General features: G+C 51.9%; 1 protein-coding gene across 2 annotated transcripts; it reads left to right on the top strand.

The window, feature by feature from the left end:
* The first annotated feature begins 545 nt into the window (after positions 1 to 545).
* LOC142434133 (uncharacterized) lies at positions 546 to 21,765 on the top strand. Of its 2 annotated transcripts, XR_012781132.1 has the most exons (6): positions 546 to 661; positions 6,668 to 6,885; positions 8,724 to 8,850; positions 10,497 to 10,635; positions 11,851 to 19,850; positions 21,153 to 21,765. XR_012781132.1 is itself a non-coding variant. In XM_075538820.1 (5 exons), the coding sequence occupies exons 2-5, from the start codon at positions 6,880 to 6,882 to the stop codon at positions 13,157 to 13,159; spliced, it is 1,581 nt and encodes a 526-aa protein (XP_075394935.1). In that variant the 5' UTR covers positions 546 to 661; positions 6,668 to 6,879; the 3' UTR covers positions 13,160 to 20,245. The 2 variants fall into 2 exon arrangements, 1 of the variants encoding a protein (XP_075394935.1); XM_075538820.1 differs by lacking the exon at positions 21,153 to 21,765 and having other exon boundaries at positions 11,851 to 20,245.
* The last annotated feature ends 5,541 nt before the right edge of the window (positions 21,766 to 27,306 follow it).

Raw genomic sequence — 27,306 nt, 5'->3', positions numbered from 1 at the left:
CAAAACACACAGCAACACTCATTTCAAGGGGCCAAATATGCAGATTGCAGCGCTCATTTCAAGGGGGGCCAAATATGCAGATATGCAAATGTCCCCGTGGCTATCATATAAAGGATGGCTAAAATCTGCATTTCGGCTCCCGTATGCACGTGCGGTGCATCCGCTCCGCGGCGGAGAGCGCGCTCTGCGGCTTTTCCTCCAAGCAGCCCCGGGAGAGCAAGACGCGCGCCCGGGAGGTCGGAATCCGACCGCGTGCGGAACTCCGGAGCGGCCCGCCTTGTTTGCGCACGGACTCCTTCTGCGGAAGCACCAGGTGTCCTCGAAACCGGAAACGGAACTGTTCGTCCCGGCCCGTGTCGGGGCGGGGAGCGGTTTCCGCGCGGAAGGCTTCGGCTGAAGCACCGGGCGCCCGCGAAACCGGAAGCGGAAATGCCCGTCCCGCCGCCGCCGCGCCGCCTCCCTCCCGCTCCGGCCCGCGTCGGAGGCCGGCTGCCGCGTGTCCACCGGCGCCTCGGGCTCCTGTCCAGCGTCCAGCGTCCAGCGTCCGGCGGCCCCGGCTCCGAGAGCGCTGCCCGCGCGGCCGCTCAGTCCCTCCCGGACCCGGGGCCCCGGCCCGCAGCGCCGCGCGGACGCCCAGGAGCCGGCGGGAGCTGCCGTCCCGGTGAGGTCACAGGTCACAGGTCCCCTCCGTGGGCGGGGGGGGGGCGCGCAGAGTCGGGGTGCCCGCGCTCGGGGGGCTGGTTCCGAGCGCCTCGCCCGCGTGTGCGCGTGCATCGCTCCCGGTGCAGTTTCAGGGGGGCTGGGGGCCTGCAGGCACCGCACCCCCTTTTCCCCCGGGGACCCCGAAGCGTGTCCGTTGCGTGTTTGCGTGCAAAGGGCGCCCCGGAGCCTGGTCTGACCTCTGGCTTTTGTGGCCACGAGGCAGGGGTCAGGGCCCCCCAATGACGCCGTGCGATCCCCCCCAGGCCCGTCTCGGGGTGCACGGGGGTCGCACCGGTCGCTGGCGTGATCGCGGGGGACGCACAGTTACGGGGGTTCATTGCAGACGGGAGCTCCCCGCCATCTGCACGCGGACCCATTGCGTCCCTGAAGGACGGGGCAGAACTGCCCCTGCGCGTCTCGGAACCCCCCTTCTCACCCCCGTGTCTCTCCCAGGGAAGCCACCCAGTTCCCGCCAGTTGGGAGCAAAATGCACCCCAAGAAACAGTCGTGCGTCCTCCCTCAGCACCCCGGGGCCTGCAGCTGCTGCCAGGCCGATTCCCGTGTCCCTGCTCCCCGGGTGGCTTGCAGGCAGGACCCCCCCGCCCCCCCAATGGCCCGGATGGAGGCGCGCTTCTTGACTCCACAGACCCTGCGCCCCTGGGAGATAAAGGGGGGTCACGCGGGTCACCAACCCTCCCCCCAGGCGGACGCTGCCTCCATTCTGAGTACAGCACCCCAGTGCGCCCGGCTCCGTGCTGACCAGTCGCATTGCGGGGAACCCCGCCAGCCTGGGGGGATTCGTGTGTACACTGGCTAATTGGGCTAGTTTAAGTGCTTGCTTGCGCACGTTTAATTAAATTAATATCATTATATGTGCATGCATTCAAATTTTCTATTATTTAAAAAATAACCCTCCCTGCCGTCGACTTCAGGCCGGCGCGCAGCGACCCTGCAGGACGGGGTGAAACGGCGCCTGGGAGTTTGCAGGACTGACTGCTCAGAGGAGTAGAAAGCCTCGTGTTTTCCCTTTCGGGGTAGCTGGTGGCTTCGAACCACTGACCCTGCAGTTTGCAGGTTCTTTTTGTTTCAGCAACTTCCGCGCGCGCGCCCTGTGTTGTGCACTGATTGCCAGTCCAGCGTCCAGTCTCCCGCCCACTGAGCTGAAACTTGCTAAGAGTTTATTTAACCCACCGACCTCCCGTCCACCCTGGTTCCCGCCCGGTGTCTCTAAATTAACCTATTCTGGGCATTTCATCCGCTGCGCTCCCATCGGCCCCGCGTGTCTGACTAAACTGACCCAGCTTGGTCACGTCCAGGGGCCCTGCGGTGTCCTCGTTATGTGTCGGTTCCGCAGTTTGAAGCCACCTGTAGCTTCTTGGGGGGAAACAGGGCTTCCGACTTGCACATCGCGCTCCCGTCTTGGGGACCCTCAGGGTTGTGCATTCGATTAACTGGCAGCCGCGGCCATGTCCTGATAACGTAGAAGGGTTTTGACTCGGTTACCACCGGCCCGCGAGACCCTACAAGCGATTCTGTGATTGCAGTTCCGAGTCCAAATGCCAGTCCCTCTTCTAAAGGCGGGAAACTCAGCGATCCCTTGTCTAAGACCCCGTCGGGCGTGCACAGAAGCAGAAAGCGGAATTGATGTTGCTCTTCCTGAGCTCAGGGGTTGCTACTGGGCATCACTTTGATCGGAACATTCTGCAAACTCCAGGAAGAGCAAGCCTTGCATTGCACGGTTCCCTCCTTTATCACAAGACAAACTGGCCCCAAAGCGACCCTAACGGTCACTGTAACAAGCGCAACGCACCGTTAGCACGACAGCATCCGAGGGAGCAAGGTTGAATCAGAACAAATCATCCTGGAACCACAGTCCGAGCTAATTGCCGTGGGCAGAGCCCGGGGCGTGCGGGAACATGGCTGACAGCAATGCCCAGCAGGATTTCCCCGTCCCGGGAGGGACAACGGACAGGTCACTCAGCAGCTGACAAAGGTGGAGTTGACGGTTTCAGAAACCCACGGGGTGGACCCTTCCCTGTCCTGTCGGATGCATGGAGTCCGCATCCCCCCTGATGGCCGGGAGGCTGAGCAAGGCTGCCCTGCGGAGCAGAAGTGCCCTCGCTGGTGTCCAGGACTCGTGGCAGGAGGAGAAAGCCTGGGAGCGGCTGCTGGATTCGAACTGCTGGCCTCGGGGTCTGCAGGGCAGCCCTTCGGCACCGCGCCGCCAGGGCGCTGGGAGTGACCGCTGCAACCGAGCGCCGTTGTCCGTGTGTCCCGACAGTTTTCCTACTGGACGCGCGCTTCTCCAGCGCAGCCCAGCCTGCGAAAGGCGGACTCTGCGGGAGGTGGAATCGATGCCTCGGAACCGCAGCGACCTCGCAAGATCCCCGCAAACCAGGCCGCCTCCCGGAGTGCTGGGTCTTCGCTCTTGTGCTGACGCTTGTCCGGCGTCTGTGTGTCCCCACGACCTGGTTGGCAGCGTCTCCCGCTCTTTGTGAGCGATGGATTTCGTCGTGTGTAAGCGCGAGGCTGTTCTAAGAATTCCTTCTGGAAAACTGGTGTCGGGAGACAAGAAATGTTCCTGGGGGTGGATTTGCTTGGTTAATTGTGCAGACACAGCCTGGGTCACGCTGGCTCGTAGCAGCGCCAGGAAATTGTGGTGGTTTTACATCCGCAAACCCTCTCTCTGGAGAAGGAGAGTCTGCAGGTGCTCACGTCGTTTTCCTGGATTCCCCTCGGACTACGGCCGCACAGCTACATGGCAGCTCCCACCGGCGCTCCCACCTGCCAGCTTTCCGGCTGCGGGATCGACGAATGCCCCCGGCTCCTCCAGCAGATCAGCTGACATCTCCCACTGGGGCAAGACCGAGCTCTGCTCCCGTCGAGACTCAGTTTACCGTGTCCTGCGGGGTCACTGAGTCGGCGGCGGTGAGCTTGGGCTTTGCCGACATGCAGGGGCTGTGCCGGTCACGGGCGGACGCGGTGCAGCCAGGAGCAGGCAGCCCTGGGCTGGGATGAGGGCCCTTGGGTCCCAGAGGACTCAGACGCCGGCCCTTCTCCCTGAGTCCACCCAGGGTGCTGAGGACCGGATGCTGTGACCCAACGTGGGAGAGACTCACCTGTCTGCTTCTGTGTCCGTCAGTCTGCAGTCTCACCTGTCTGCTTCTGTGTCCGTCAGTCTGCAGACTCACCTGTCTGCTTCTGTGTCTGTCACTCTGCAGTCTCACCTGTCTGCTTCTGTGTCCGTCAGTCTGCAGACTCACCTGTCTGCTCCTGTGTCTGTCACTCTGCAGACTCACCTGTCTGCTTCTGTGTCTGTCACTCTACACTCACCTGTCTGCTTCTGTGTCCGTCACTCTGCACTCACCTGTCTGCTTCTGTGTCTGTCACTCTACACTCACCTGTCTGCTCCTGTGTCTGTCACTCTACACTCACCTGTCTGCTTCTGTGTCTGTCACTCTACACTCACCTGTCTGCTTCTGTGTCCGTCACTCTGCACTCACCTGTCTGCTTCTGTGTCCATCACTCTGCAGTCTCACCTGTCTGCTCCTGTGTCTGTCACTCTGCAGACTCACCTGTCTGCTTCTGTGTCCGTCACTCTGCAGACTCACCTGTCTGCTCCTGTGTCTGTCACTCTGCAGACTCACCTGTCTGCTTCTGTGTCCATCACTCTGCAGACTCACCTGTCTGCTTCTGTGTCTGTCACTCTGCAGACTCACCTGTCTGCTCCTGTGTCTGTCACTCTGCAGACTCACCTGTCTGCTTCTGTGTCTGTCACTCTGCACTCACCTGTCTGCTTCTGTGTCCGTCACTCTGCAGACTCACCTGTCTGCTTCTGTGTCTGTCACTCTGCAGTCTCACCTGTCTGCTTCTGTCTCTGTCACTCTGCACTCACCTGTCTGCTTCTGTGTCCGTCAGTCTGAAGTCTCACCTATCTGCTTCTGTGTCTGTCACTCTGCAGACTCACCTGTCTGCTTCTGTGTCCATCACTCTGCAGACTCACCTGTCTGCTTCTGTGTCCGTCAGCCTGAAATCTCACCTGTCTGCTTCTGTGTCTGTCACTCTCAGACTCACCTGTCTGCTTGTGTCCGTCAGCCTGAAATCTCACCTGTCTGCTTCTGTGTCTGTCACTCTGCAGACTCACCTGTCTGCTTCTGTCTCCGTCACTCTGCAGACTCACCTGTCTGCTTCTGTGTCCGTCAGCCTGAAGTCTCACCTGCCTGTCTGTCTCTGTCACTCTGCAGACTCACCTGTCTGCTTCTGTCTCCGTCACTCTGCAGACTCACCTGTCTGCTTCTGTCTGTCACTCTGCAGACTCACCTGTCTGCTTCTGTGTCTGTCACTCTGCAGACTCACCTGTCTGCTTCTGTGTCTGTCACTCTGCAGACTCACCTGTCTGCTTCTGTGTCTGTCACTCTGCAGACTCACCTGTCTGCTTCTGTGTCCGTCAGTCTGGAGACTCACCTGTCTGCTTCTGTGTCCGTCAGTCTGCAGACTCACCTGTCTGCTTCTGTGTCCGTCGCTCTGCAGACTCACCTGTCTGCTTCTGTGTCCGTCAGCCTGAAGTCTCACCTGTCTACTGTGTCCGTCAGCCTGAAGTCTCACCTGTCTACTGTGTCCGTCAGCCTGCATAATTGGCAGTCCTGGGGGCATCGTTACGCATCGTGCTGCGAACCACACGGTTGGCTGTTCAGAACCACCAGCCGCTCCACAGAAGAGGCTGTCCACGCCCGCAGAGTTACCGCCTGGGAAACGCACTGACACGGCTTCCCTGCAAACCTGCCTGTGGGACCGGGTGGCCGTGAGACACAGCGGCCCCGCGGCCGGGGGCTTGGTTTGGAGCCTGGTGTCTGGCAGAGGTTTGGGGGGTGACAAGCCCGGTTGGAGTGACTTTTGGCCCCACGGAGGGAGATGCTGAGGAGGACCAGGCCTGGATCTCGGTTCTGGATCAGGAAATGGCTCAACACTATCATGCCGATGCCCACAGCCCCGAGGATCAGCGAATGTCGCCGGGGCGTCCTGGGACTTGGGTGGAGGGCGTCTGGCCTCAGACCAACGTTCTGCACTGGGCCCGGCCTCCTGCCTGCGCTGGGGGCCCGACGCCTACCATTCAGGATGGGGACTCGTAATTAGCGGGGCCCACAGAAGCGCCGCTGTTCTGAGCCGTAGCCAGGGTCCCTGACCCCTTCTCCATCCCCACCTAGCGTACCCCAACACCCCGCCTTCTCAGGACACCTCCCCCAACCTCTCTGACTCTCCACCTTCTCCCGTGGCCGCACGTCCGTCCCTCTGTCTCTTCCTCTCTCTAATCTCCCTTTCCTATTTGGCTCGTTCTCTCTCCACTCTGTCTTCCTGTGTCCCCTCAACCTGCCCCCCCTTTACCCTCATTCCACTCTGGACACCGGGCAGGGCGTCCACTCTGATAACACCTGGCTCCACTCTCCTGCCCGTCCCGTTCGGACAGGAGGAAGCATCGCTTATTCTGGAAACTGAGGCAGGGAATGGCGATGCGTGCCGGGGAGACGCAGGTGTCTCGCTGATGAGAGAGGAGGCGTCACACTGTGACGGGGAATGGAAACCTCGGCGTCTGCTGGGAGGGGTTCGGGCTGGAAAGAAATGGGAACCAGAGGCAGGCGATGCCCCCCGCCCAATCCCGGGAGAGCGGAAAGAGTTTTCTAAGTGCTCCGGAAGGGCGTGCAGGTGGTGAGATTGGAGAGCAGAGTGGGAGGAAATGAAGGGCCTGAAGCGGATGTTCGGGTGGAAGCAAACAGGAAAGATGCTCCATCACGTACGTTGTGCAATGACGGATGGAAGGTTTTATGGAACTCGGCAAAAAGGCGGGGAAAGCAGGACCTTCCCTTTGAGTCATTCTCAGCTCCTGAGGGCCCTGCAGGACAGGCTGGAGCTGCCCCTGCGGCTCCCAAGGCTGTGACTCAGTTTCCCTTCCTTCCCTGTGTGTCCCCAGGAGCTGCTGCACAACGTTCGGTCAGCGGCCGCCTGGGGCAGCCGTCTTGCACGGCCACACGACCCCAGGAAGGATCTGCACACCTCGGGGTGGCTCGCAGGGCAGCTAGATCTCGTCGCCTCCTGCGGACGTGCTCCGGGCCCGGCATCCACTCTTCCTGACGGGCCCGAGAGACGGCAGTTCCCTAGACACCCAGGATCGTCAGCGAGGAAATGATGGTGAGCTGGACGGCCCGCAGGCTTCGTGGGGGGTGTCTTAGCGGGGGGGGGGGGGGAGGCATCTGCTCTGTGCCGCGGGTCCTCTTGCTTGGTGGCAGAAAAAGATCGAGAAGCAGGCCCAGCAACTGCATCACTGGAGCCCCCCCAAATGTCCTGCCCCCAAACCACCGGGCCCTTCTCTGTGTTCACGCCTCTAGGTTTTGCATGCCCGTGGTAACCTTCCTTCCGTGACTCCCAGAGCTGCCCCCGTGTCAGTCCAGGTCGACTAGAGAAGCAAATTCATGGACACTCGTGTGTGTATTAGAAACAGCTTTCTAGACAAGAGCAATTGAATATGGAGAAAGCAGCCCAGCCCCGTGCAGATCAGTCCATCAGTCTGATATGAGCCCTCATGTCCGATACCGATCCATAAATTCTCCTTCAGACGCAGGCAGCTCATGCAATGACACGGATGCAGGAGGGTCACAGGCCGGCGGGTGCAGAGTCTGTGCATCCCGTGGCCGTGGAAGCAGCTCAGCGCCGGCGTGGCCTCCACGTGACTCCTCCAGCTCCAGGGCTCGGGCTCCGTCAGCCTGTCTCCCTGGGGCTTGTCCACAGAGACGTCTCCCAGGGAGGGAGCAAGCGCCCCCCCTCCAGCGAGTGTTTATCCCTTAGCTTCTCCAAATGAGGTCATCAAGCTGCGACCTGATGGACAGGTCAATTGACCACCGATGATCTAACGGCCACAGCACCTGACGACAAGAGCATGCGGCCGTCTAATAACATTTGTATCTTCAATGATCGCTTTTAAATGGTCTCATTATTAGGACAGCGACCTGTTAGTGAAAACTTTTTGACGTCCCCTGACTTCCATCATGTTTTAAGAAACAATGTTCTTTTAAGAAACATAATGTTCTTTTAAGAAACATAACGTTCTTTTAAGAAACAACGTTCTTTTAAGAAACATAACGTTCTTTTAAGAAACATAACGTTCTTTTAAGAAACATAACGTTCTTTTAAGAAACATAATGTCCTTTTAAGAACCATAGTGACATTGTTATTTTCGCCCCACGGGCAGCGCTTCCCCAGTTGGAAGCTGGGTATAAACGGGAGTCATGTGCTTGCCAGGCAGCACACGGACGAACACTGGAACGTCACAGTAGCTTAGCGTGGCCCCCAGCAAGGATGACATGCAGATTTGCGAAACGTTCCATCGTCTTAAAGAGGCTGAAAAGCCGGAAAAAAATAAAGCAAAGCCATGAGCATGTGAATTGTATTCGAGAGTTTGCAAAATCATCGTGGTCTGCTCACGATGCTTAGAACTGAGAAGTAGGTCTGTTTTCCCTTCCCCAGTGTAGGGCTCACAAGCCACGGTTTCTAAAAAGGATTGTTTTGCTTCCTTTGCCATCTTCCTAAAGATGGATGTGCTCGTGTTTTTACTGTGTTGCCTTTTCTGTAGGACGTAAGCGCCGCTTGGCAGTTTAAAGGCAGAGATAGCGACAGATCTCGCGGAATAATTCCCTTCTCTGTCACTCCTTCCAATGCACCGTCCACCCTCCGAACCTGCAGCCCCTGCTCATGCATCTTTCTGCAGGGGCTCTGAGCCGAGCTGTGGAGAGACCGTGTGCGTGCGTGTGCGTGTGTGCGTGTGTCGTAAGCCCTGGGAGGAGACAGAAGCCAGGAGGAAGTCGGTGTGGGCAGCGAATGCAGGAGACTGACGTCGGTGCCCTGCAGCCGACCTGGACCCGGGAGAAGCCCGAGCACGGTGTCAGGTCCCCCTCCACTCTGACCTCCCCGAGGTCCGGTGCACCCTGGGGGGCCTGGCCCCCTCCTGATCCAGGCTGTGTGGGCTGTTTCAGGACCCTGTGCTCGTCCGGGAGGTGGCCGTGGTCTTTACTCAGGAGGAGTGGGCGCTGCTGGATCTGGCTCAGCGGAAACTCTACAGGGACGTGATGGTGGAGACCCTGAGAAACCTGGCCTCCGTAGGTGAGGATGCCATCGCCGTGTGCATGTGTGTGTGCATGCGTACGTGTGCGTGTGTGAATGCCTTTACTAAGCAACAATGTCTCCATCAAGGTGGCTTTCGTGTAATCAAGGGGCAGAGTGCATTGTGCAGTACGAGGTGCCCTGGTCCATGTAGCTCGTAGCTCCTGGATTTGCCATGAACTCGGTCACCGTGAGCTTTCATCCGTTTACTGATTAAAAGCCTTGAGTCTTGTGCTGCTTAAACTCATTCTTCGCCCCTGGGACCACGTCAGGACACTCAGAGAGACCGGATTGGGTCCCATGGAGTTTCACCGTGCGGGCTACAAATTCGATTCTTTGTTTACCGCAGCAAACGTACCTCCTGTCTGTCTTCACCCCGAAGGGGCAGCCGCAGGCTCCGTGTCAGGGACGGAGCTGTTGCTTCCTCTGTCGTGTCTTTACTCATGAGCTGCCCTTGCCGATGAGCGCCGTGCCGGTTCTACTTTGGTGTTCCCAGGGAAGCAAGGAAGGATTTCAGGACCGCGGATGAGGGGCTCATCCAGGCCCAGTGCCCTGGGAAGCACCGGGAAACCAGGAGGGCTGTGAAAGGACCTTCTTGCCTGGAGGACTTTCCGTGGGAGTGTATTTGAGAGTTTCTTAGGACTTTACCCCCGAGCTGACGTCTGCGCGTCCACGTCCACACGCCTGTGGTCTAGAACATCCTCTTTCAATGTCACGGGCGTGTCACGCTCTTGTCTGTTTAGCTCTCCTGGTGACGCCTAGCTGTGTCGCCCTCCTCCTCCTCCTGGAGGAAGTATCTCCTTTCATAGATGGCTAACTTGCTGTGTCAGTCTAATTAACGTGATCAGTTGTTAACACTGGCAAAGCGGGACACCATTGATAAAACTCATGTCCTGGTGACAGAGCCACACGGCAGCCGCAGACTCTATAGCCTGTCGTGCATCCTTTCCAAAAATCGGGACTTTTTAAAAATGCTGCGGGACAAATTGTTAAAAATCGAGACATCTGGTCACGTTAGTAGGTAGACTAGAGAAGCAAATCCATAGAAGCTCGTGTGAGTTTTCTATAAAGGGTGATCGTACATTAAGAAAGCATCTCAACCCAGTTCAGTCCGAGCCCATAAATCCAGTATTAGCCCATATGTATACTAATCAATACTAATCAATGAACTCCTCTTCAGACTCACGTAACACATGCAATGATGCAGAATTCAGGAAGATCGCAGGCCCGTGGGTAGGAAGTCTTTGGATGCAGTGGCGTTGTGAGCCTCTCAGCGCTGGCAGGCGTCTTACGTGGCTTCTCCCGCTTCAGCGGTCTGGTTCCATGCGCCCTGCAGTGTCTCCCAGGGAGTGAGCAGAGCGAGCGGTGTCTCCCCCCTCCCAGGAGGAAATAGCAGAGTTCCCAGAATCCTCATGGGAAGGCCACGCCCACACAGAGTCCTCATTGGTTATGTCTTGATTGACAGGTCAGGCCCCACCCCTTCACTCCTCCGTAATCCTCTCAAATTGACGCCAGATCATGTGACGTCCACACGTGTGTGAACATCGCAGGTGGCTAAGCGTGTCGTCCGTGGCAGGACAGTCCCTGTCATGATTGCTTTCCTTTTTGTCTCGTATTGTGACCCTTCTCCTGAACTGCTGGGTCAGTCTCTCTAAACCTTCACGATGGAGAGACGTCACCCAGCGAGCCCATGCTGCTGCCCTTCCTGAAGAGCGGCACCTGGCCCTCCCTCGTCGCCGAAAGCTCCGAGTCCGAAGTCAGCGGAGCCCAGGACATGCGTGGGAGGTGAGTGTCCCCCTGAGAAGCAGACAGGGCCCCAGGAGAACGTCGTAATTCACATACACACATCAGACCCTCGAATCCGTAGCCGCGCAGGAATTGTTCCGGTAAAGGAGGACGGAGGAGGCATCGCCCAGCAGCCAAATCCGTTTCCTTTCAGAGGTCGAGCCCAGCAGGAACAGCCAGCAGCGCCCCTCGAGATGTCGGTCATCTGTGGGGTGCCAGTCCCACAATCAAATGGGTCCAAAGGGCGGTTGTGTAATTGCGGGGTCAACTTAAAACGACATCAGACAAGGCAGGCAATTGCTCACCTCCTGGACAGCCAAGACCTCAGCATCCAGACCCACCCACGCAGGGAGAGAGAATGCATTTCCCACCGCAGCTGATAGACACATAGGGGACGCACAGGCCCCCCCTAATTACGGTGTGGCAGGCAGGGGTTGTGCGACAGGCAATAGGAGGGCGATGAGCTAGGGGTGTCCACGCAATAGGAAGGGGTGGGTGGACTAAGAAGGTCAAGCCAGCAGCCTAACCTTGGTCCTCCTGGAGTTGGCCTGACCTTGTCTCTGGGCTCTCCTTCAGGGGACTAATCTGCTGTCCGTATCCGCAGGGAGTGGACCCCCCTGGGGTGGGACAGGCAATAGGGTCTCCTTGCTCCAGACGGCTGGTAGCCCTCAGGAGATGACCTTTAAGGAGCTGGCTCCCCGTGTAGTGCATTGACCATGTGTTAGCAAGCAGCACCTCAGGTTGGCATGTCGTACGGGGGACAACCTAGGGAAAAACCTTTCTGTGCCCGACGCCCTGCACCTCTTTCAGTGCGTGGCCCCCTAAACCCTGCTGCCGGGAATCAAATTCCTTCACGGAACCTAAACGTTTGAGGGACCTAAGCATGCCCATGGTGGCTGTGTTGATGCTGGAAATGGCTGAGCAGTTGTGAATTTATTCAGAGACTGGATATACGCTAACGTGTCCATGTACACGCGTGTGGTTTTACTTACAAACCCAGCCTTATCATTACGTGTTCCTGGAATTTGTGATCTACATTGTCATTGTGAGTCAGGTATCAAGTATGAAATATGTCATGTGTGGACATCATTGTCAGGAAATCTTAAGTTTCAGAAAAACAGTAATGATCTTAAATGATTTATTCACGTGAAACAGGAGACGATATAGGGCAAAATCATGCAAGTTCACCGTTGGGAATATGCTTATTTTTAACAGAAATTTCGGTGCCGAGGAACTCCACGAACGAAATCCGGGCGGGAAAGCCTCCAGCCAGATGCCAGATCTGGCTGTGTTTCAAAGCCGACTTCCGGAAGGACGTGCATTCCGGTGCTGTGAGCATGGGGAGCCCTGCACGGGCCACCGACGGGATCACCACATCGGGTCTCACACCGGATGCGATGCCTACACCTGGGCTCGGTGCCCCGAAGCCTGCAGTGGTCACGCTGACGTGACCGCCCCGCCGAGAACGATCAAACGTGAGGAAAAATGGGGGGAAGACTTCACTTGTTCCTCGGCCCTGGCGGATCTAGCGCGAACGAGCAGCAGCGGGGCGTGTGACGGGCGCCCCAGATGCGGCGAAGATTCCTGGGGGGACCCCTCCTGGTGGACGCCCGTGAGAGGGGATGCGTGTGCTGGGAAAGGAAGCCCGAAGCCCCACCGCCATCCTGCATCCCCAGTCCTCCGAGAAGCAGTTCACGGCTTTGACGAGTCTTCCTCATCGAAGGAACGCGAGAGAGCGCTCAGCTCCTCCTCGTCCTTCGCTCGGCAAACGCTCGTTCGCAAAGACGAGAGGGACCGAGAGCAGCAGGAGTACGATCGAGCTTGTGCTCCGTGCCCAGAACTTGCCGTGGGCCTGTTTGAAGAGCAGCCTTATGGTTATAAGGAATTTGGGGCAACGTTCGGGTCGCCCTCAGCCCTCCCGCGGCACAGCGGAGAGAGGCGGTACAACTGCAAGGAATGCGGGAAGACCTTCGGTCGGTCCTATTGCCTCTCGGAACACATACGGACTCACACGGGAGAGAGGCCTTACGAATGTACGGAGTGTGGGAAAGCCTTCACCACGTCCTCAAACCTCATCATCCATAGAAGGATCCACAGCGGCGAGCGGCCGTACGAGTGTCAAGTGTGTGGGAAAGCCTTCCGGCGCTCCTCGCACCTCACTACACACCTGAGGACGCACAGCGGGGAGAAGCCGTATGAGTGTGAGCAGTGTGGGAAGACCTTTGGTTGTTCCTATTACCTGTCTGAGCACGTCCGTACTCACAGCGGGGAGCGGCCTTTCCAGTGCAAGGAGTGTGGGAAAGCCTTCCGGCGCTCCTCGCACCTCACGAATCACCTGAGGACGCACAGCGGGGAGAAGCCGTATGAGTGTAAGCAGTGTGGGAAGACCTTTAGCCAGGCGGCGGGCATCGCGATACACCGGAGGACGCACCTCGGGGAGAGGCCTTACGCGTGTAAGAAATGCGGTACGGCCTTCCGTGTGCTCTCGGCGCTCACGACACACATGCAGATTCACAGCGGATAGAACCTGGTGGATTTGGGGGAGCCGGCCGCTCTTGCCAGCCCTTGCGCATCGCGGGGGAAATCGCAGAGGAGGAAGGCCGTAGCGACGCGGGGTACGTGGGGAGGTCCTTTGGATTCCTCCTGCCTCGCTCAGCAACGCGCAGGCACTGGCGTGAGAGTGAGGGGTTTGGGGACGTCCGTAGGCAGGACAGCAGCCTTGCCACACGCCGAAAAAGCCTCTGCGCAGGCACCTTGCGGATTCAAGAAGCGCGGGAACAGCTGTAGGCACGGCAGTAACCCCGCTGCCCAGAGCACCAGCCACAGTCCAGAGGCCTTAAGCATCTAGGTGGCGTGGGTAAGAAATTGCTTGTTCGCTGCTTCTGGCTTACTGGAATTCATCCTGGGAGAGACCATTGGAGGTAAGATGCGGAAGCTTTCATCGTTCCTGCTGTCGTTATAAACAGCAAATTTCCTGGAAGTGCCGAAGGGAAGAGCGAAGCTTCCCCGTGAGTAAGAACGAATGCTGCAGAAGGGGGGTGTTTCCTTGCTGGTGCCCGCAGCCATGGCACGGTGGGTCTTGTCTGACTGGCCACCTCTGGCTTCAGGAGGCAGAAGGAGCGTCCCACACCAGCCCAAGGCCAAGTGCAATCACACGGGGGCAGCTAGGCCTCCACCCTCCATATATATATAAATATATATATTTTACCCTGTTCTGACGGGAGACTTCCTGCCCGTGGCACCCTCCTGCCCTGCTGGGTCCTTTAATCCATAGCAGTGACCACACGCTCAGAATTCTCAGCCACGAGGGGAAGTTCACAGCTGGTCGCAAGTCAGGATGAGTAGACTGAAGGCTACGGTTTTTGATCCACAACGGGACCTCTTCTCGGCCACTCGAGCCTGTCTCTGGCTGTTCATAGTGTCAGTAACCCCTTTCCTTGCCCTCTTCCTCTGGGCCACGAAGCCCAGCTGCTGCTCTGCCTCCCTGCGGCCTCTGCTCAGCAGTGGGGCTCCTGCTCAGGTACGCCAGGCCTGGCCATGACCTCTGCCGCCTTTCCCACGTGGGGCGGGGCTCTGAAGTGCTCCTTGATAGCCGTTCCTCCTCCACGGGCCCCGTCATTCTCTCTGCCCCTGCGTCTTAGGCGGGTCTCCTAGTTCCAGGTGTGGAATCTGACCAATCTCTGACTTAGAGCTCCCTCTGCTTTATGTTGACGGCCATCCAATCATTGGGTGGGTGTTAATGAGCCGTCAATAAACCAAAAATCCATACACTCTGCCATCCCGTGGATGCTGACCCACAGCGACCCCCTGAGGCAGGGTAGAACTGGCCCTCTGGGTTTCTGAGGCTGTGACTCTTCTGGGGTGGGGGCTCGGGGGTAGGAAGCCCCACGTTTCTCCCGAGAAATGAGTAGAAGAGCCATATTTCGGGAATATCTCTTCACTCACCACAGTCCATGTGTGGAACTGGTCCCGTAGCCACGTTTTCATCATGCACCGCAGAGCGTAGCCAAGGAGAATCTCATAACTCGTTCAAAACTGAGTCCCCCCCACCCAGGAGAGAAGATCGCATTGTATTACTCAACTTTGCTCTACAAGGTCCGTTGCTTTCTCACCACAAGGCAAGGTTACCTTTCTGCACAAAAGTAGCTTCTTGCAGATGCCGGTTAGTATATTTCTGTGTGTTTTTTTGGATGTACTTTTTCATGGCAAGTAAATTTTCTGTTTAAACTAAGCGTTTTTTAAACTTTGGTACGCCATGTGTCGTCTTCTATTTCTGTTGTTTTTTGTCTTGTTTTTTTTTCCTTAATAAATCTATTCAACAAAAGTGAGACTTCAGAGGGACAGAGACTGACTGCAGAGGGGCAGGGGCCTGGTGAATTCCATACATGGGACTGGGAGACAAGGGAGCCTCCAGGTGGAAGAGTCTGTCTTAATAAAATAAATAAATTAACGGGAGTTACAACCGCCCCCTCCCCGATTAAAAAGACACAAAAACGGACATCTCCGGGGAACATGGGGAGGCTGGGGCTTCAGAGTGTCACGGGATTCACAGGCGCTGGCGTGGCTCCTGCTTCCATTGATGCAACAGCACTTGCCCCTCCTTGGATGCCCCCCGGATTTCATTAACGGGAGACGAATCGCTGTAGACGTGCCAGCCAGTGTGGCATCGGCACGGGACTGTAGTGACCACAGTGGTTGCTGAGGGTGAGCAGCTGGTGCACGGGGCTTCCTGCTTTGTCGCTAGAAAAACCACCCAGACCTGGTCGCTCCGGGGGGAGTCGGCACCTGCCAAACCTTTCTTGATGGAGCCGCAGTTGGAAGAAAACGGATTCAGATGGAGCACGAGGATTCGGGGGGAGGATCTCTCTACTGTCAACTTTGTGGTCCTTTGTGTTTGCTGCTCTCAGGCTCTCGATGTCCCCAGGTGAAAAGGCTGAAACAAACTCGCCGACACCTGGCCCCCAGCAAATCCTTTCTCCGGGATGGTCAGGGACAGGTCACAAAAAAGCCTCAAAGGTCGTGGAGGCCGGCATTTAAGGCCACTTTTAAAAAAATCATTTTATTGGAGGCTCTTAAAACATCACAATCCAAAAAAACAAAAAAAACAAAACAAAAAAACATCACAATCCATCTGTCTATCCATTGTGTCAAGCACATTTGTACAGGTCTGCGTCATTTTCAAGACGTTTTCTTGCTACTTGAGCCCGTGGCAGCTTTTCCGCTGGCCCACAAACGGTCCACGGGCTTACTGTCCTTGTACCGCCAGGTACTGCTTCCAGGTGAGGTAGCTCAGCCATCATTCCTTGGCTCAGGGTCTCCCAGCAGAGCCCCTGCTTTGCAGGGTGGTGAGGGAGCTGGGTTGTTGGCCAAGACTGCGGTCAGTGGCAGGTCTGAAAGGATCCTCCTCTCTTTTAACCTGCTCCTGTGCCTGCTTGGCCGTGCCTGGGTCTCCCTGGCCTCAGTTCACCTCATATGTGCACACAGGCCCCCGAGGTTGCCAATATTCAGCCGTGAAGCCCAGCAAGGCTTCCGCGCAGTTTGGCCTGCTTCCCTGAAGTAGGTGTACTTTTTTAGAGATTCTAAAACCTGGAACTTCTCCCGTCCTTCATGGAAACCCACTTGGATTACAAACCAGGATTCAGCACGACATCTCTCTATCCTGTTAAGCCAACAACCGAGGCATCACCCACCCAAGAAACCTGACATAGTGACAGTATTTTACAGAAGCCCAGCAGCAGGATGCCTTTCTTCCAAGACACCCTTGTGTGGATGTGAACTTCACACACCTTTTAGTTAGTGGCTCAAGCTCAGCCAGTGGTGTTCCAAAGGAATAAAGATGGCAGTCTTCTCTGATAAGAGACGGAGGAAGAAAAGAAAAAAAAGATATGAGCCCCAATAAATTGATTTTTAAAAATAATAAATAAACGATTGAACTACTGGGAAAAAAGGTAAGTGAAATTGACTTTAAACATATTTCACTTATTTGTGTTCTGGCCGTCCTCAGGTTAGAAACATCACTTAATGCACAACCTGTAGTTATGAACCAGCTCCTGTAAAACCGATCGTATTAACATTGTGAACTTTACACAGTGATTCGTAATAAGAAACGGGTGTCATTTTGAGACACACATGAAAGAAAAAAGACGGAGGAAGGTAGAATCGGGGTCATGATAGTGGGGTGGGGGTGGCAGAGGACGCATTAAAGAACTAGAGGGAGGTTGTGTGTTTCGTCGGTGCTGGACTGCACCCTGACTGGTTTGTCTCTTCCTTGTGGCCCTTCTGATGGGGTGTCCAGTTGACTACTGATGGACTTTGGGTCTCCATTCTGCCCTCCCCTTTAAGGGGAGCAACTTTACTAGCAGGGTATGGGAAGGGGCCCTACGGACCCCCTCCCAGTGGGGTGAACAGTAGAAAAGTGGGTGAAAGGGGACAGCAGTCGGTGTAAGACATGAAACAAAAAATAATATTATCAAGGAGATATAGGGGCTGATCTGATACCAAGGGCTCAAATAGATCTTTTGAAAAAGATGACAACGTATGTACAGATGTGTTTGACACAATAAATATATGTATGGATTGTGATAGAAGTCTCCAATAAAATAAAAATAACTTAAAAATGGAGAAAGTTCAGTAGGCAAACTAGGATCCAGAGAATTAATTGCTTTTGGTTTTTAACCAGATTGGTTCCTTTTAAATGGAGGAGTTTGCCATCGGGTCATGTGCCAGGAAGGGTTCTCTAGAGAATAAATGACAGGTGTTTTTGCAGAGAAATTTGTATACAGGGAACTTCCCAGCCCAGTCCAACTGAAATCCAGGTGTGGGGCACGAGCAGGGCCCCCAACAGAGCTGGTGGCCAATGAAGCAGGAAGTTGGGAGATCATAGGCTGGTGCATGCAGAGTCTCGCGGATCCACATCCTGCAGGAAAACGGCAGCACAGCCCCCAGGATCCTTCATTGCCAGGTCACTGGATGTTGCCAACTGTTAGGCTGAGCTGCTGGCCTAAAGGTTTGAGTTTCAAGTCCGCCCTCCGGTGCTACGTCAGTGCAGTGGGGCTGTTAGGATGGTCTCAGAGATGTGGTTTTGAACATTACAATTTGGTGTTTTTAAATTTTACTTTTTAATCATTTTTGGGGGGTGGGGCCTCTTACAAATCTTATCACAATCCATCATTCGATTGTATTATGCATGCTCGTACATAGGTTGCCACGAACATTTCTAAAACATTTCCTTTGTGCTTGGCATATCAGCTCCTCTTTTTCCCCCCTTTCGACCCCACCCTCCCACCCTCGTGAATCCTCGACCAGTTATAGATTGTTGGTCTTCCATTATCCGTTGTCTCCCTTCACTTTGTCAGTTGGACGCCAGTTGGTTCTATTATGTCTGGTTGACAGGTGCCATCTATTTCTAGCGCGAGCGCTTCCTGTTTGCGTCCTTGATGTTTTCATAGAGGAAATGCCATCCTTACTGATGTCAGTCTATCCTTAAAGGATAAACATCATGAGTGACACCCGCCATGCTCCCCCCTTCCCTCATCTTAGGCTTGGTTCTCTAGAGAAGCCAAGCCGCTTGAGGGTGTGTGTGTGTGTGTGTGTGTGTGTGTGTGTGTGTGTGTGTGTGTGTGTGTGTGTGTGAGAGAGAGAGAGAGAGATTTATCTCAAGGGCATGACTGCAGTGGTTTTTGTAGGGCTGACTATTTCCAGATCCGTGGGTTGGATGCCAGGCTGGAGGCTTTCGCTGGCTTGCATAGGTCGCCACAGAGGCCCCAAAAGAAGTCAACAAACCCCAACTCACTGCCACCAAGTCGGTAACTGACTCATGGGGCCATATAGGACAGGGTAGAACTTCCCAGGGGGTTTCCGACACGGTGATTTTATGAGTAGAAAGCCCTGTCTTTCTCCTGAGGAGCGGTGGTGGTTTCCAACTGCAGACCTTGCAGATCGCAACTACGCCACCAGAACTGACTCCCTGACGCGACAAGGCTGGGTAGATTTCATCACACAAAGGGGACAAATCGGAGTCCACCTAAGTGAAGTCTTGGGCATTTTAGTGAATGGATGTATAGGAGACACCTTCAAAAGCATCACAGATTCTTTATCTTTCTATCCCATTTCTCTTCCACCGCAACGGAAACGGGAAATTAAAAAATAATGTTAATTTATAATTTGTCAGGGATCCATGAGGGTGGGGGAGGAAAGGGGGAAAAAAGAACTCAAACAGAAGGGCTCAAATGATAAAATAATAAGTACTTATAAATTATCAAGGTTTCATGGGAAGGTTGAGCGAGGAGGAAGGGGGAAATGAGGAGCTGATACCAAGGGCTCAAGTAGAAAGCAGGTGTTTTGGGAATGATGATGGCAACATACGTAAGAATGTGCTGGACACAAATGATGTATGTACGGATTGTAAAAAGAGATGTATGAGCCCTAATAAAAAGATTAAAAAAAAAACCAAGGGCTCAAACAAGGAAAATGTTCTGAAGATGATGATGGCAACACACCTACAGACGGGCTTGCTTCCCACCCCAATCTGATGTAAGTAGGCAAACCAACAATCACAGAGACCAAAAGAGAAAAGGGAATCGTGCTACGCGAAGTCAGCCAATCACAAAAGGGCAGGTACAACATGAGACCCCCCCTCCCCAGGTAAGTATCATCAGCACAGCAGGGAGGGAAGAAATGTGTCTCAGGATATTTGGGTTGAGGTGCAGACAGTCGCGTGGAGGTCAGACCACACCCAAGGAGGTACATTTTATTCCAACACCAAACGGGAAAGGGGGTAGATGATGACACTGGGGGAGCAGGGCACTAGCCCTCCCGGGGGGAGCGTATTGGTTATGTCTCCACAGCACTGGGAGTGTGCACGCAGACCCGACCACGGCACACCAAACCTTGAGGGCAACATAACCACGTGGAGAAATGAATCAAAATTGGGCTACACGGCCGGCCTCTATCAGAGCCAGACTGACCCCCTTCCTAGAGGCATGTGCTACAGAAGAAAACACTAAAGCTACAGTTGGGGAGGGGGCCGGCCTACCACTGCCCACACGGAAGCAAACGAAGGAGGAAAAAGAAATGGACATTCGGCACCCCAGATCGGCACACCGAGCCCGGAGGACATCGCTGCAGAGACAAGTCTGTAAGGCCAGCAACAGCTCGAGACATGCTGTCCCCTTATTGGAGCCTGCCAAGACGGAGAACAATACTGGGGCCACCAGGTGGGTAGTAAGTCCAGTCTGAACTGTGGACAGCCACAAAGCCCCCCAAATAACTTGAGGCTGGAAGGGGTAGGTCCTCATTCCTCCAGGACCAGTCGGGGGAGAGTCACAAAGGTCAGTGGACAGACCTGGAATTATGCATCTTTTTTTCTTCATTTCCCCCCAATCTTTTGTCTTCTTTTTGGGGGGTAAGATTTTGAGATGTTTTGCCTGCGGTGGGGGAATAGAACCTGCATAACACTGATTCCCCCCGTGGCTGGGACAGGGCCTTACCCACTCCTTTCCATCCATTACAAAGCACATGATAATAGGCCATCACTTACGGGAATCCTGGGGAAGGGAGACATCCCTAAGCCTCTGCCGGCCGGTAGGTGCTTATCTACTATTTCAGATTGATCCCTTTCCTTGTACAGTGTTAGGAAGAAACCAAGAAATGTCAACACTGGACAGCAGGCTTCGCCCTAATTAGGACGGGGTGGGAAGGCGAAAAGAATTAGCTGGCAGGCACCCAGTCCTTCCCTCCTGGGGTCCAGGAGGGGAATGCCCACCCTCCACCCCTGCAGGAGGAGGTGCAGCTCTCGCCTGATAAAGGGGCCGCACCAGGTGCCTCCAATGGTTTTAGTTTATGAAACCTCCTTGCCTCCTGGACTTGGGTGCCTGAGGATCACGGACACCTCCCTCTCTCTCTGTTATATTTAGCCAAAAGGGGACGATGGGAGCACATGAGCCCCCAAACACAGCCCTTTGGGACGCCCGCTGACACACTGGGAAACCCCAGAATTATCTGTAGGTAGTCGGAAGCAGAAGAAAATCATTTTCTTTTGTAACACCGCCTGGCCCGTATAGCACCTTGGAGATTCTGAGACCTGGCCAGCCAATGGGTCTCTGATATTTCCAGTTAGATTTATTACATTGAAAGGAAGGCAAAGAGAGTGGGGTGCCGTCTGTAACCAGCCTTCTTGCCCCTGAGGGGGCATAAGGAAAACTGGTTGCACAAGTCTCTAACGGCCCAGTGCCTTCAGAAACATCTTCCCCCCAGATGACCCCTCCCCTTTGAGGCACGGTGCCAGAGCTGACTGCTGAACGCACCTTATTACCAAGGATGTTTGTAAGCACCCAGATCGGCGTGGTCACCGTGCATATTTTAAATCTTATAAATAATATAGGGAAGAATTTTATTGACTTCAATAGACCATCACCCAAAATGTCTCTTTCATCTCTAATTTTGCTTTTTTTTTTTTTCATTCCCTTCCCTAATCGCATTTTACTCAATACTGTTGTGGTTCTACATACAAACTTCAGAGTTATTTCAAGACGTGTTCAAGGGGAGGCATGTCTGAGCCATTCTTGATTCGGCCGGACGCCGCCAGTTCTGGACCAAAGCGTCGGCCCCCTCCCGCCCTCCTGAGCTGAAGAAGCAGATTGATAGACAACAATGTGAAGAAGCAGTTTGAACTCTAAAACAACCTTTAGGCAGAAGCAGAGGAGCTTGGGGCTCCGCACACGTTAGAGGCTGTTTAGCTTGTTAGCAGCCAAGACCGCCGTTTATGACGGGACCTCATCATGAGAAGATAGGCCTCCTTCTGACAGACCCCAGATATGGGTCCCTTGACCTCTGCTCTCCATGGCCCAGGATGCCCACCTGCTGCTCCGCCCACAGCTCAGACATAGAATAAAAATATTAAAAATAAACTACGTGGAAACAATTCCATTTCTTATTGACCCTGTAGGACACACTACAACTCCCGGAGGTGTCCAGGGCTGTAACTACTTCCAGGTGAAGACAGTCTCATCTTAGTCCCCAAGAAAGCTTGGTTTCAAAGCCCAACTACTCACGTAATTTCTCAAAGTGTTACCGTGGCAGTTACATCATCTGGTGTCAATTTGGGACTTGATAGGATTAAGAGGGAAGGGGTGGAATCCAGTTTATCAATCAGATCACAGCCAATGAGACCTCTGTGTGGACATGGCCTTCTCCTGAGGATTCTGGGAATTTCTTGGAGGCAAGAGACAGTCTCTCTCTTTCTCTCTCTCTCTCTGCTCTCTCCTTTGGAGACTCTCTCTCTGCTCACTCCCTATGAGACGTCCCTGAGCAGAAGCCACATGGACCTACCCTGATGCAGCCAGAACCCTGGAGCAGGAGGAGCCTCGTGGAGGCCACGCCAGCGCTGAGGTGCTTCGACCTCCACTGGATCCACAAGACTCTGCACCCACTGGCCTGTGATCAACCAGCATGCGACGTCATTGCATATGTTTCAAGAGTCTGAAGATGACTTTATAGATTGTTAAGGGACATACTAGATAGTCTGATAAATCTGATAAGAAACGGGTGCTAATCCAGTGGGGTATTTTAGTCCGGAGGACTGTATTTGGTCATAATGTGACATGATGCGCTAGGCTAATCATTTGTAGTAGGATTGCGGGCGGTGTGGAAAACCATTAATCCATCAAGGCCTTGATGTGCTGCAGTGTTTTAATGATATATCTCTGCTGGCCTTTTAATGTTGAAACATTATTTCATGATGGATCTAAATAAGAAAAGCGGAACAGAATTGCCGATAGGATTCAGCTACAAGTCCTGATCAAGGTGTTTACTTGCGATACTAAGAGCTTGAGCCACTTAACACGAGTCCTGGCCAGCTTTTCCATCCTCCTCCACTCCTATCAAGTCCATTCCGATTCGGCAAATCTATTCACACAATTCAGAAGAGGGTGGCATAAGGATTGGAGGAAGATTTCTTAACAACCTTTGACATGTCGATGACACCACCTTGTTAGCCTTTCGAATGAATTAAAACTCGGTTGCAGGAAAATCCAAATCCTCACAAACGGATTATGGGAAACTGGGAAGCAGGAACAGTGTCTGCAGACAGATTCTCTATGCTCATCTTTAAGGAGTCTGGGAAGCAGACTCTGGTGGAGGAAGGACTCCACATTCCTGAGTTGGAGATGAATCCCAGTCACGTTCTCCTGACTAAAAATCATCCCCACAGATCTCTCCACCTAATCAGCTACTTAAAGATGTTTCTATGAAGCACATGACTGCTCTCTGGTGTGCCCAGAGACTATCATCTGTCTTCCAGATGTATCAGACCCTAGTGCCCATTGGTCATCACCAGAAATCAGGGACAGCCAAGGTTAAACCTCCATCTTAACTCTGCCCACCCTGCTGTGTAAGTGCCTTCTTATCACATATATGCCTCTAGCACATGCCCTTCCTGTTATGTATTTATATGTGGCTCGAATGGTACAAGATTGTATAAGTCTGCTGGAGAATATATTAGCTCCTCTCTCTGGTCCTGGTCTCCATGGAAGAAGTGAACTCTTACATGCTTTGTCTGATGTTTCTTTCTTCAACAGCGATAATAGTGAATGAATTCTTAGAGTAAAACTTCCCCAGATTAATAAATGAAAATCAGGAGGCTGAAAGAACACCAGCCAGACTGAATCCCAAAAAGAAGTCCCCAAGACACTTAATTATCAACTTATCCAACTATGAGGAAAAGGTGAGGGGCATAAAAGCAGCTAGTGAAAGGCAAACAGTCACATATAAAGGTACTCCAATAAGAGTATGTCCAGATCTATCAGCGGAAATGATGAAGAGGAGGGAATGGAGTAACATATTCCAAAAAGTGAAGGTAAACAATGCCAACCCAAGAAGACTTTACCCGGCCAAATTATCTATTAAGATAGATGGAGAAGTAAGAGTCTTCCCAGACAAGGAAAAACTCAAAGAATACATAAAAAGAAAACCAGCCCTACGAAAGATCCTTGCTGATCCAGTATGGGCAGAAGATCAACACCCATCAAGGGCAAATAAGAGACCATCACATAGAACAACTCCACCCACAGGGCGACAAAGAGGAAACAGCCCCCAGGACAGCATCAGCTCAATAGTAGGAAGAAGACAAACATAATCCACTCACACAAAACAAGTGGATAAGATAGATAGGAAAATATCCAACACAAAAGGTACAAGATGACATCAGAGAGTCCACAGATGGATGTAATAGCTCTGAATATCAATGGCCTGAACTCAGGCATTAAAAGGCAGAGGCTACAGACTTGCTCAGAAAACATAACCCATCGGTCTGCTGCATGCAGGAGACACATCTCAAACTTGCAGACCCAAACAGGTTAAGAATTAAAGGCTGGAGAAAAATTTACCAAGCAAATGACAACGCAACAAAAGCAGGGGTAACGATCTTAATATCTGAAGAAATTGACCTCAAGATGCAGGCCATAAGAAGAGACAAGGAGGGGCACTATATAATGCTCAAGCGAACAGTAGACAAAGAACCAGTGAGCAAACTAAATTCATGTGTGCACAACAAGAGACCCGCAAAATCTGTAAATCAAACACTTCAGAAGATTGAAAACAAGAAATCAGAGGCTCAATAATTATAGTTGGTGACTTTAATACACAACTCTCTTAAAAAGACAGATCACTGGGAAAGAAACACAGCAAGGAGGCTACAGAGCTAAACAACACAATTGGACGACTTGACTTGATAAATACGTTCAGAGCTTTCCACCCACATGAAAAAATCACATTCTTTAAAAGCCTGCGTGGCACATATTCAAAAATAGACCACATGGTGGGACACAAGCCAAGGACGTAGAGATGGTAGAAACGTCCAACTTCAATCAGCTTTGCCATAAGGCTGGAAATGAACAGAGGGATTGTGAAGAAAACAAGGACAAACAATTGAGGGAGGAACGATTCTCTTGTTCAAAAGGAGTGGATATTGACCCAGAGCAGAGATGACATCAGGAATGTTCTAGAAACCAATGAGAATGAAAACAGGACATAATGACACCTTTGGGACACAGCAAAGGCATTTATCAGAGGAAGGCTGATAGCAATAAATGCACACATGAAAAAAGAAGACAGACTCGTGGATTATACGCTGGCACAAAACTTTCACCAATTAGAGGAGAGTCAAAAGAACAAGCCCATTAATAATAAAAATCAGAGCTGAGATACAGGAGAGAGGAAACAAGGAAACTATGGGAAAAATTAATGCTGTTTAAAGTTGGTTCTTTGAAAGAATTAACAGAATTGATAGACCTCTGGCAAACCTAACCAAAGAAAGGAAGGAACATACGACAATTGCAAGGATGAGGGATGAAACAGGAGACATTACAACAGACCCTAATGAAATCTAAAGGATAATTACACAGTACTATGAAGGCCTATATTCTATCGAATTCAACAATTTGGAAGACACGGACAAATATTTGGAAACACAATCCCGCCCTAGATCATCCCAGATGGGTGTCAAGAACCTCAAAAGATCCATAGCAAAGGAATAAATGGACAAGGTTGTTAAGGGATTACCAACCAAAAAAATCCCCTGGGACAGATAGATTCACAGGAGAATTCTACCAAGCATTCAGGGAAGAACTGACACCAATCCAACACAAACTATTCCAGAACATGGAAAAAGATGGAAATATCCCAAACTCTATGAAGCTAGTATAACTTTGATAACTAAAATGGGCAAAGGTCCTACAAGAATTGAGAACTACAGACTAATATCCCTAATGAATATTGATGGAAAAATCTGACTATCTTTGACTACACAAGGGAGAAGTGAGCCCTACACCCAGTTGCTACAAGGCAGAGGTGAGACATGCCCACACACTCCAGCCACTCTTAACTTATTCGGATACCTCTTTTGCAACACCTTTCATTTCTGTTGCGTTTGATAGCGCTTGTAATGCCGCAGAAATTCAGGATGCTCACAATGATGAAGGTTTATGAGAGTGTTTAATAATCACCACACACCCGACAGAAAATACTGAAAATATATTTTCAGTCCACAGCAGTGCCTCTCACCCAGCAGGCAAATCTCTCTAGTACTGAGTGCTCTAGTAATGAGCCCACATGTTCCCTTTATCTTTTGTCTCCACAGGCAAGGAAGCCCAACCAGGGGCTTTGAGAAAATAAACTCTGACACATATATTGGGTTCTGAGTCATCTCATAGAAAAATGAAACATTAAACTGTCCACCAACTCAAGGGTGGAAAAAAATGGTAGTATGTGAGGTACTTCAAAATCAGCAATCTGATCAAGACAAATTTTATTAGATGACTGACCAATAGGAAAATGGTTTTTGCACCAAGAGAAGTTGATTGAAGGCTCATGGTAGAGGAGACATACATGGCCGCGTAGTGATGTGAAAAGTATTGTCTCATCAGCACGTGGTAAAGAAAAAGGCTCTTTGGGCCAGCAATGGATGATCCAAGAATGCCTTTGGTTTAAAAGACATCGAATGTATTACACTGTGCCGAACCCACGAGGCTTGTTAATGTACAAGAGATCCTTTTTCTTCCTTTTCTTAAAAAAATTGTATTTTTAATGATACAAAGGGCACAAGAATAAAAACCTGATAATTCATGTATATTGCATACCAGGCTAACCAAACTGGGCATGGATGATAAATTATAAAACAAATCATTCATTTTACTCCTTGTTTCTAGACTTTCTTAAAATTAAGAATCATCTTTCAAATAGGACTGCGGTATAGTAGTACAATGACAAAGGGGAAAAAAGGTTGACAAGAATAGTGCCAAAGTAACAGTTACCCAAAACCAGGATTCCGTGTCAGAAGACGTCATATATACTTAGGTATATAGTAACCATTTATCACATTGCAGCAGCAGGAGAAAGTTACTTCTAAATCAAAATTATTTTAGTGGTACTTTTAACTTAACCACGGTAACTTTTCAACATCATTCTTTCTCTGTGAAGTAGTAAAATTGATGTCAAAAAAGGAAAAAGGGGAATGGAGGAAGTAAGTTCATTCCAATAAATTACCTCTCCAGTTCTTATAAATATGTCTATCAGCACAAAATTGAGAAATATCTAGGCCTAGCAGACACTTCTTTTAATGTTATGGATAAATTAAAATGGAAAATACAAGGTAGAACTGATGGGGTTGAAAATCCCTCACTGAAAATTCTGTATTTAAAAATAATAATAAATAAAATTAGGAAATAAAATAAATATAGGAATGAACCCTACTAGTGCAAACCAGCCTGAATGGTTGTAGTGACAAGAGTGATAGGGTCAGCTGTCACTGTAAATCCATAAATGTATTTTCACCACTCGTTAAGGTGGCACAAGAGTGTTCTATAAACACAAGTACTAGGCTTTTCAGAGGACCCAAATAGTTTACTGCATATCCTATAAATAGAAAACATCTTTACTTTGATAACGCTATGCATGCAGGGACTCCATGTAATCCAACCACAAGTGGTTTCCTATGCAGTCATGTGCAATATATAAAAATTTTGGGGGGGGGGGAGCTATAAGGGTTTGACCCTACAGTTTTCACAGCAACAAAGCTACCATATTATGTACCATATGATAGAAGCCTTCAAGTTCAACATTTCAAATTATTGATTCACATTTTGTGCAAATGCAGCATCCGCGAGTATAGTAAGTCAG

This window comes from Tenrec ecaudatus, chromosome X (assembly GCF_050624435.1).
Source record: "Tenrec ecaudatus isolate mTenEca1 chromosome X, mTenEca1.hap1, whole genome shotgun sequence".
Taxonomy (NCBI): domain Eukaryota; kingdom Metazoa; phylum Chordata; class Mammalia; order Afrosoricida; family Tenrecidae; genus Tenrec; species Tenrec ecaudatus.
This window is presented reverse-complemented; position numbering and strand designations above follow the sequence as displayed.